Source organism: Mauremys reevesii, linkage group 6 (genome assembly GCF_016161935.1).
Source record: "Mauremys reevesii isolate NIE-2019 linkage group 6, ASM1616193v1, whole genome shotgun sequence".
Classification (NCBI taxonomy): Eukaryota; Metazoa; Chordata; order Testudines; family Geoemydidae; genus Mauremys; species Mauremys reevesii.
The window spans coordinates 54,301,710-54,313,000 of record NC_052628.1 but is presented as its reverse complement, the minus strand read 5'-3'; the positions used below and the strand labels follow the sequence as shown (position 1 = coordinate 54,313,000).

The window sequence follows — 11,291 nt, the reverse complement described above, 5'->3', positions numbered from 1 at the left end:
CAGCCCGCAGTGGGTCGGGGCGCCGCGCCCCTTCGCGCAGGCTCCTCCTGGGGGGCGGTGGCCTCTCATTGCGGGGCTGTGTGCGGCCCGGCATGTCGGCGCTGGAGTGGTTCGCGCACAAGCCCCTGGGCGGCGGCATCTACTGGATCCAGGAGCGGTTCTACGAGTCCGGCAACCGAGCCAACATCTGGCTGGTGCGGGGCTCGCAGCGCGACGTGGTGATAGACACCGGCCTGGGGCTGCGCAGCCTGCCCGACTACCTCCACTCGGCCGGGCTGCTGGGGCCGGGCGCCGAGGCCGGGGAGGCGGCGGGCGGGGGCAGGAGGCCGCTGCTGGCCGTGGCCACCCATGTACACTTCGATCACGCGGGCGGGCTGCACCACTTCGACGAGGTGGCGGTGCACAGCGCCGAGGCGGGCGCGCTGCTCCGCGGGGACAACTACGAGACCGTCACCTGGCTGTCGGACAGCGAGGTAGTGCGGCCGCCTAGCCCCGGCTGGAGCGCCCGGCAGTTCCGAGTGCAGCCTGTGCAGCCCACTCACGTCCTGCAGGAGGGTAAGGGACAGCCGGGCGGCCCCGCTCCGCCGGGCGGCGGGGTGTGTGTGAGGGAGAAGAGTGGGGCTTCATGCCGGGGGGAGGGCGAGCCGGGGCAGAGACCGCGCCATAGGGCACTTGCGCTGGCGTCTTTGTAGGGGTGTGTGTAAGGTGGACTGGGGTGAATTGTGTGTGTTCTGTTGGGCGTGTATGTGAGCGTGTGCTTGCACACACGTAGAGGTTGTGCTGGACACTTGTGTAGGTCACCAGCCCGTGTCTGTCTGTGTGGAAGTAAAGTGGGGCTAAGAGGGTGAGTTGTGCATCACTGTAAGGCAACAGGATGTAGGTGCATCAGTGTGTGCTGTATCTGTATAGTACATCTGTACTGATACCCAGCATGTGTATGCCTGGAGAGATGGGCTCTGGAGGTTCATCTGCATGTGCGTGCCTGACTGTGTGTTTGGGGGGTATAAAAAAGTACATCGGTGTGTCTGCACTACTGTATGTGGGAGGTGTTCATATGCTGTGTTTGTCTTTAATACACGTCCATGTGTGCACGTCTGTTGTATACCTGCATCAGTTCACCAGTGTTTAGTGCTACTAGATTAAGCATCAGCTTATATACAGTGCATCATGTTTATATGTATCTAAATATATACCTCACGTTTATAGTGTTAATATATTGTATGGGACTCGAATATAAAACATTTTTTTAATATAAAGGGCATCAGTGGATGTGATATGCTGTGTCTGAGCTGTATTCATATGTTTGTACTACATATAGTAATCGGTCAATTTATATGAAGTGAATCATATAATGCATCAGGATGCATGTTTATGGTGCATGTCTGTATAGTACCTGTGCATCAGTGTACCTCAGGTTTCAGCTAAAGGGCTTGATTCTCTGCAGCCTTGGCTTTGTCAGTCTTCTACACCTGTGCAAAGGTGTATAATGCTACTAGCAGAATGAGTCTGAGAGAATTCTGATTTTGGTATGTTTTAAACCCACTTTTCACATGAATGACTGCACAGGGTGCAGGGTAGTGGAGAATCAGGTCTGTGGTTTACTAAAAGAAATTATTTGTTATCAACTGAATAAGGCAAAAATTATTCTTCCACATTGGTTACAATTCTGACTTTCCTGCATACCACTGGGGAACAGAGGAAAAAAATTATAATGCTCCTCTTTGATCTAGACAGATCCAGTGGGGAGCAGGCAAATCAGGAGCTGATAACACTGCCAGGAATGGTGTCACCTCTCGGTTTTGTGTCTTCTGTTACAGGAAGTCTTTTCACTGAGGGTGAACAGAATCTGGATCTAAGGCGAGAATTGTCTATCAGTCACCAATAATTTGGAGAAGATGTGATGATGCATTCTTCCATCATGTACAGCAGGGGTAGTCAGTAGGCAGCCCCGGGGGACAAAAGTGGATTGTCAGATGCTTTTGAACAGATTTCAAAATCTTTGTATTTACTACTTATTTTCATTACTGGTTTTGTATTATTTTATCTGGAGTCTGGACCTTGACTATACCTTGACCAAGAAATAATTGATTACCCCAATGTACAGTTTCATGATGGAAGTAATAATTCAACATTATCTGTTAATATGAAAATTTCATGGTGAATTTTCTTTCAGAATCTCTTTTGACCTGTGCTAGCTTTTGTATTTGGAGTTTGGTTTGTTTGTTGGATGGGCATTGGAACTGACTTACAGATAACAAAAGTGGGGAAGATCTGAGATTCAGAAGCCTCAACTCCCCCTCCTTAATTATTTTATACTGAGAAATCTCCCTCTATCGCATTAACTAAATGACTAATAGGTATACCTATATTTTTCCCCCCATTGATCTTGGAGCAAAGGAAGCGAATTTAGCTTTATTCATTCCTCAGCAGCAAAGAAAACTGGTAGCAAATGTGCAGTGAAAAAATAAGGTTTCAAATCTGTGATAAACTATATCACAGATGATTGTCAGCTAGGACTATCCTCCTGATGAGGTTTGTTTGGGCTTCAACCTTCACTTTGAAAGAAAATGGAATCTAACCAGATGAAAAGCAAGGAGCTGGTAAATATCTGAAACCAGGGGGCTTTTGAATTGAATACTTCAGCCTACTGAGTATAACTATTTTTCATTTCTGCAAGTAGTATTTAGTTACTGTGATATGATAGTTCTTTCTTAATACTAATAGCAAATGTCTAATGAAATATATTGCCTAGTTTTGTAAAAATTTAAGCAGATTGGAGATCTAATTGGATTTAATTCCCAGACTGTTCTTGAACAGAATAAAAGGAATTGTGTGCAATCTTGTTGTATTTTAATTATGAAGATTTCTGAAAAGGCTGGATATTATTTTTTCCTTCTCCTCAGGTGACTGTGTAAAAAAACATACTTGTGGTAAAATATTAAATAAAAAAGATATTGACCACTCTGGAATAGTTGTAGCAATAAAACATTTTAAAATTATTTGATTCTTCCACTGGGTGAAGTAGGGCACTATGTTTCATTTTAATAAAACATCCCCCTTCCCACAATGTATTTAGGTAATGGTTTTGAAAATGTGCAAAGGATGTATTTGTTTGTAAAGTTAAAATATCCCTAGTGACCTTAGAGATAATATTACTAGTTTTCCTCCTTTTTGAATACTTTATAGCAGAGAGGGAGAGACATTGGGTGAGTAATGTCTCTGCATAGTTTGATAAGAGAGCTGGTTATAAAACAAGTGTGTATATGAAAATAATTAAAATTGGGGATTAATTTCTCCTTATTGGAGGTAAAAGTTTAAACTTTTAAAAGTGTTAAAATTGTAATAAATTGTTTAGTTGGATTGTTGTGCTGCCCCCTCCACTCTAGCAATACAAACCCTTTATTTCTGGAAAGTGGTGAGTGGTACAAGGTTGGGGAAATCAACTTTTAGCTGTGTAATCACCTGTTGATTACATTGGCTAGCCTTTTCTTATTCTATACCTATTTAAAATCCCACTTAGTATAAGTTATTCAATTTCAACTGTTTTTCCTTCTTGTCTGAATTTGTTGTTAAAATGTGAACACTTCTCTTCTCCCTCTATTTGAATGATTTTAGTTTTAATATTAATAGGTACCATTCTCTTTTTAAGAAACCAATTCCATGGTATTTGGATTATTTGAACTCCTTGGCCCTAGAACTGTTTGTGATAACTTCCATGCTGATTTTGTGCCTTTATGAAGAGTTGTGTTTTTTTGTTGATTTACAAAAGCTGAATTGCAGATTTAAAAAAACAACCCCCCCACCCCCAAAAAAAACATCAGAAGCACTCTGCAAAGTTTATTACACTCTATACAGATGCGGGAGTATAGTAAGGCAAATTAAGGGTCTTACCAGTTCTGAAAATGTTGACAGAGTCTCAGGGCAGGTCTACACTTAAAACAATGCAGCAGTTGGAAACCTTAACTCTGATTTTTCTGAAACAGCATCAATTTAGCCATTTTACATGTATGTAGTACTTTTTATTGATGTTTGTGTAAAATAGCAATGTTGTTGTCGGATAACAAATGTATACCATAATATAAAAGGTATGCAACAAGGCAGAGTTAACATTCTGTTAGAAACTTTAGCTCTGAATTTTGTGACTTATGTAATTTATCAGTCCTAACAATTAATTGAGGTTAGCTTTTCCATTACATTAGTCATATGTAATCTCTCAGACTACTAATGCCACCTTAATTTGTTCATCCTGTCTAAAATCTCACTGATTTTTAGCCTGAATTGTCTGTTTTATCCTTGCACTTTTTGTTCCTACACTCCTAGTGTACTTCATTTTCTTCAAGCCATTCTGATGATTGTGCCTTAATTCTGCAAGTGCTTTCCTCCTCTTTGAATTCGGGCTGTTACATGCTGTTCATTTCTTTAGCCTCTTCTTTCAATTTTCTTTCTAGTATGATGTTACTTTGGGTCTGGGAAGCCCATTGGAGCACTTCACAGCTCCAACTTCCTCATAGCCAAACTCCCTTTTGAGGATATGTATGTAAGGCCTAGATAATAGTTCAATAGCATGAACACTGATAATTTTATATAGAAGATACAGAACAGCCGCAGTGGTGAACCAGATAATAGTGGCAAATGCCAATAGCCCCCCAAATAACTTGAAACTAACTGGGTAGAAAATTTTCACATAGAGACGATACTATTTCCCTATGCTATAGAAGGTAGTAAAATCTGCTTCGAGTTTTAATGTTGTGATAGTGGTGAGATCTCAAACCTTTGGCCTGGCTAGCAACAGTGATAAGTAGGGCCCTACCGAATTCATGGCTCTGAAAATCTAGTCTCCCCCAGGAAATCTGGTTATTGTAAGGGTGTCACGGTATTGCCACCCTTACTTCTGTGCTGCCTTTAGAGATGAATTGCCAGAGCATGGGGACTACTGGACCAGGAACTGGGTTTTGTTTCAGTTCAAGCCACCAAACAAAAATAACGGTTCAAATACTGGTTTGAGCCAGTTTAAATAAAATTTTAGTCTCAGTGGAAATAAATTAAAAAAAGAGTTCAAACTTAAAATGGAAACTCCTTTTGAATTTCGACCATTAATTTTTTTAACTTTAACTTTACATGCGTTTTCCTAGTGGTTTTTCATTGTCAACTAAACAGTTTTTTTTATGAACAATTTGTTTGAGAGAACTAAAATAATATCTTCTAATATTTGCCTGTCCATATTGGATCTTTTCAGTGAAAGGATAAATTTGAGTTTGGGGTATTGGCCCTGCCTCAAGTTGGGCATCTGGAGGGGGGGGCTGCCCCAAAGTTGGGGATGGGTGGGAGGATACCTGGCTAAGGGGATACGGGTTGGGTAGCCATTAACTCTCTTCAAGCGCAAGGAAAAAGGTATTATTAACTTCTGAGACCAGGGAGTATTCCACATCTCTCTCCTCAGTGGAAAGTCCCAGAAATGGACCTTCTATCATTCTCTGGATCCACTGCTTCCACATGTGTTGTGCAAGCAGTTCCTAAGCTTCTCATCTTCCTTCCCACTCTTGTGGGCCTCATTCTCTTCTTCTTATACTGAGGGATGCCTTCAGGTATGCCTATTTGTTATCTTGTTGTCTTGTTTTATAAAGTAAGATCACAGTAATTTTTTAAATATTAAGCCTAAAAAAAAAAAGTGAAACCTTTATTTTAACCAGAAACCCAAATAATTATTTTAAAGTTAAGGTTCAGAAGGTAGGACAAATCCATGGTTCAGGTTTGGTTCTAGTTCAAGTAAAAATACTGGTATGAACTGGTTCTTCCGTTCCCATTCAATTCCCTGGCTAGGACTAGATGTTTTGTAATTTCTCCTTGGTCTTTGGACTACCTAGTGCATGGTGGCATGTTAAACATCCTTCTTATTTTAAATTCGCTTCATCACTGTCATTACAAAGGTCCTGTATCATGATTGCCATCCTTCAGGTTGTGGAAGATGGTGGAATTTCCTTTAGAAGAATTAGTTAATGTCACTCTTTAATCAGCAGCTTGTATGGAGGTATTTGTTGAAGTAAGTCATGTCTGTCCCTCCTCTCATAGTCTAGGCTTTGAAGTTGTAAATCTTACTTTTAACCACTTCTTTTAAATTAACTGGAGATTTTTTTAAAAAATGAATAGAACATCAGATTTCAAATGCTGAATTAGCTATACTGTCTGACCTGTTCTATATCATCAACCTGGGCTTCTGCTGAAACTATCAATGCAATAGCTATTTCTCTGAAAAAACATTCATAGCTATGGTGATAGTGAAACAGTTCTTAAAAATCTGTTTCAGTATGAACTAAAATATGACTACTGCAACTTTCCTTTAATTTCATATATCTTAGTCAATACTGGTATTCTGAAATGTAGTATGTTTGGGAGCCAATCTTTCTTCCATTGTAATCATTTACATTGTTCTGTCACTGCAGATCTCAAAATAACTGTGTTGGAGTCCAGAGAGACAGCTCAATAACAATAAATTTTGAAAGACCATAAAATCCTCGGTATTAAAAATGCAGGAGAAACCAAAGTTGGGAAATCAGTAGATTTTTAGAATGTATGTTTCTTTCTGCCCAAATTTCTTCATAGTTCAGATCACCTGATTAAAAATTAAGTCCCATTCCATGTTTTCTTTACAATGTTTGGTCTTTTTAGAGGATATATAATTTGCTTACTGCATAGACCTCTGTATATACTTTTTGATTTTGGCTTACAATGCATAATAAATGCCTATATTTTCCCTTAATATATTTAAATCTGTAGGGGACGTGATCAACCTTGGTGACCGACAACTGACTGTCATGCATATGCCTGGTCATTCAAGAGGAAGTATTTGCTTACACGACAGAGATCAGAAGATATTGTTCAGCGGAGATGTTGTTTATGATGGATCAATGATTGACTGGCTTCCCTACAGCAAGATAAGTGATTATGTCACAAGTTGTGAGCGTCTTGTAGAATTAGTGGACAAAGGTCTTGTGGAGAAGGTGCTTCCAGGGCATTTTAACACCTTTGGAGCTGAAAGGCTGTATCGTTTAGCTTCCAGCTACATTTCAAAAGCTGGAGTTTGTCACAAAGTTTCTACCTGTGCCATGAAGTCCATTGCAAGTTTAGCTCTTCATGTGACAAATTCTAGAGTCACTTCTTAGTGTCGGTTCATTTTGTTAATATCAGCTATTGTAAAACCAAATGGCTTGTGAGCTAGTGTTGAAAGAACGCAAACAAAAGCAGTACGTGTTATTAAAGAAAAGGCAGACTGATAATGAATGAGTCATAAAGATTCTTATTTTTGCTTGCTTTATTATTTTATAAAATTAACTTCAGCTATAGCTATGCGAAAGCCACCATCTATCTTTTCTTTCTGTTTTTCAAGGCATGTTTGCACTTGGATTATGAATGCCATTAAACTGCGGTTTGAAATATATTGTTTTATTTTTTATATTATTCTGATGGATACGTATGATATGCCAAAATGAAAAGTTTGACATTCATGCCTGAAACTTAGCTTTTTTTAATGTGGTGTTAGGTTAAAGGCTCAATTTGTGTTTAAAGTGTATTTTTAAAATGGCTGAAATGTAATTTAGCTGTTAGTGCTATATTTGAAAAGATAGCTGTAACAATCCATTGTCCTATTATAAGGACTGAATTCAACGACCAGTACATTTAGTTTTACTTTTAAGTGAATGTAACTTGAACTGTTTACTATTTGTTTATAAAGTATTTCAGTACATATTGTTGCTTTTTGAAGAAGTAAAGTGCATTGCATTTGAGTCTCTGTTGTTCCTAAAACAGATTAAATGCATCCATGAAAATTGCTAAGATATATAATCATTTCTTCATTAAAATTGAAGTGTTATTTTAAATGATGTTAAACAAGTTAGTTTATAGGTGCATAATTATTTAACAATTTAAACGGACACTGTCTGATTATTTTTATATATATATTTTACCTTCCTAACTAGTTTGACAGTGTTTTGTTTTCAAATTTTGTTTTTCCAGTTTAGCAAATTTATTTTATCCACTATGTTTAAGTGGAGTTTAAAAATTAACCTACTACTTTGTTTGCAATTGACTTTATATGAAGAGATGGTTTTATGTGATCATATCAAATTATATTTTGGGCTCTGTTCAGAAGAAAATACCTATGGCCTTTCTGACCTAACATAAATTTTGGGAGAAAGAATGATCTGCTGTGGAAACTAATCACAAATTAACAAGCACTCTTGCTCAGAAGTTATGGAAGTGAAGATCTTGTGTAAATCATCTCTCCTCTCGTGACTGTTTACTTCATATATTCTTCACCAAAAGCAGCACTGCAAATAGAGTTTAATAAAGGCATGACACATTTATTTAGATTTTAACAGTGCCTATTTAATGTAAGCTGGAGCAAAATTGTAAGTGGGCAGGACAGATCCACCAGACTGTGGCTAGTCAGAGGACAGGTTAGCAATTATATATTCTGGTTTTTGAGGGTTTTTTGAGGAAGAAATCTAAATTCATTTGTGATTATGTGAAGGAATGTTTACTGTGGATGATAGTTCTTCCTGAACTAACCTCAGAAATGAAGCTATTTAACTCAGTTGCTACTTTTCTTTAATACCAGAGAAGAGAGGCAAAAAAAGTGGGCCTGAAAAGAAAGTCACTCAGTGAAGGGCCACAAAATGAACTTCAGATCATGGCCTCTCTTCTTTTCAGTTGACTGACATTGTCTCTTACCCACATATGCTCATTGCAGTTTAAATATTATTCTGGAAAGCAGGCAGGTTGTCAGTTGGAGAACTGTTGTGTGAAGCAGAAAATTCAGAGTGCCTGAAGAAGCATATTGTAGCTACCAAAGAAGGTTGGTTTTACATTGAATTGTCTGGGTGATTTGCAGCAACTGTTGGAACAGGAGGCTTGTGGACTCCTTGATTCATTAACTACTAAGAAAGGATGTTTTGTACTGTTTAAACACAGAATTTGTGCTCCAGCATCAACTATTTCATACTACAGAGTCCTTAAATTCTGACTTCACTGGGTGTTTTGCCAGTGTCAAAGAGCAGTAATTATCAATAATATCAGTAATTGTCAGATTTTTTCCTCCATTAACTTTTGGCTAAATCAGTAGTGGACCCAGTATAAATACAGTCCTTGGAATGGTGTTTAGTAGTCACAGAAAATCATAGTTTTGTGGGTCTTAAAATAGCAACTATTTTTATATTATAATAAATAACTTGTTAGGCAAGTAATATCCTCTCTATAAAATATCTGGAGGCCTTCCCCTCTCAGACTATATATATTTTTTTTAATTGTCAGATTTTGATCTTAAGAGTTTGACAGTGTCCCTTTCACATTACTTAGATTAAATATATTTAAAATCGGTTAAGTTTAAGTATAGCAAAATTTGGGGTGTTTAGAACTGTTGTTTGTAAAAAGTCTGAAGCACTGTCTGTGTTAATTAAGTTGTTTTCAATATTGTGGAGGTTTTACAGAAAATATTAAACTTGGTCTGTTTATCAAAACTTTACTGATGTTGACTGTTTTAGGAAAAACTGTATTGCATCTTATTTAGCCATGGATACTCATAATAAAAGTGTTCTATCATAGTGTCCAGTTATAATTTCCATACAATTATATTTAAGAATTATGCAATAAAGTGGTGCAGCAAAATAAAAGATAGGTATTTTATGCAGTCTATAACACATACAGAGCAGAGGTTCTCAAACTGTGGTCTGCAAGCTCCATTCAGGTGGTCTGCAGATAGTTCCCTCTAAGGTGCGTGCCTGGGTGGCTACACACAAGAGAATGAAGGGCCATCCACCTAATTAGTGGAGCTGTGCAGGCGTAACTCCACTAATTAGGTGCCTGTACCCTGGAGAAGACACACATGTAAGGTGAGGTGGTGGCCTTGGGGGGAATAGGAGGTTGGTGTGAGTGGACAGTGGGGTGAGAAGAGGGGGTGGGGGGAATTTGGGACATGCAGGGCTGCGATGGCCAGAGAAAGAGGCGACTTTCCCCACTCCAGGGCTGTGGCTGCCAGGGAGAGACAGCCCTCCTTCCCAGCCCCAGCTCAGGGGCTACCGTGGTAGGGGAGAGAGGGAGACACCCCTCCCCACTTCCCAGCCCAGTAGCGACCCCCCTCCTTCCCAGCCCCAGCTTGGGGGTTGCCATGGCGGGGAAGAGAGGGCACGTTCATCGCATTAGAAAGGTTAAGACTACTGATATTAAAATGAGTTGTGTGCTTTTACTTGTAGAACAAAAAGTTAATTAAGGTTTTTTTATGTAGCACTTTTATCCAAAGCGCTTCGCAATAGTTAGCTAATGGTACAAACAACATTTGGAAAGATCAATAAGTGGTCTGCTGAAGCCCTCAGCAATTTTCAAATTGTCCGTGGGGGGGGGGGGGGGAATTGAGAATCACTGATATAGAGAATACAGTAGTTTCAATGTAACATGCATATAAAGATCCCACATACAAAGGCTTTTAGTCTTAGTGTTACAATCTAGCCCTGTACTTAATACAATGTAGTATACATGATCTCTATATACACATAAAAAATCATCATCATATTCAGATTTAAAAAGAAAACATTTACTTAATACTAACACTTAACATCCAGTTAGCACAGGCCCAGTGGGCAGGGGAGAACCCCAGGCACTCTTAAAGAAAATAATTTAAAATTACAGTTACACTCACACCAAAATCCCTCTGACTCATCTTAGGTCTTTCTGGTGTGTCAGTATAAAAAACAAAGATGTCTGTGCCTGGAGAAAAGAGTCTAGCTGATAATGACATTTTCTTCTGTCTTTATTTAAATGTATATCATAAGGCTGAATTGCATCATTATTACAAACCTATCCAATTCCCTGTTCTTCTATACAAGCCTCAAGTTCAATGGTTTTCCAAGTCTGCTTTTGTTTTATTGCCCAGAATTTGTGTTATATTGATTGAATCACACTGGTGTTGACATTTAACCCAAGTGATGCAATAGGGGATATCCATTCAGTTTGGGCATCAGACATCATATATGCAGTTGCTTGGTTCAGTAGAGCATTGTATGTGAAGTTTACCATCTTCCACTGAGAATAAAGGTGTGTTTTTTTTTCCAGCCTCAGTGGCATATTTCCACATTGTTTCTTATTTCTAGAGGTAAAATTCCACTCATTCCATCTCCTATAATATCTTGAAAGCATTTTCCTCTTTCAGTTACCAACATTTCAGTCTTAAGGCTTGTCTACATGTGAAAATTAATCCAGAATAAAAGGGGGTGTGAATATAAAGCAGATTAACTGTTCCTAAT

The 11,291-nt window shown here is 38.9% G+C and overlaps 1 protein-coding gene across 1 annotated transcript; it reads left to right on the top strand.

Annotated features, from left to right (window-relative positions):
• Nucleotides 1–48: 48 nt before the first annotated feature.
• On the top strand, nucleotides 49–9,688 carry MBLAC2 (metallo-beta-lactamase domain containing 2). Its single transcript, XM_039543732.1, has 2 exons — nucleotides 49–555; nucleotides 6,775–9,688. The coding sequence occupies exons 1-2, from the start codon at nucleotides 93–95 to the stop codon at nucleotides 7,158–7,160; spliced, it is 849 nt and encodes a 282-aa protein (XP_039399666.1). The 5' UTR covers nucleotides 49–92; the 3' UTR covers nucleotides 7,161–9,688.
• The last annotated feature ends 1,603 nt before the right edge of the window (nucleotides 9,689–11,291 follow it).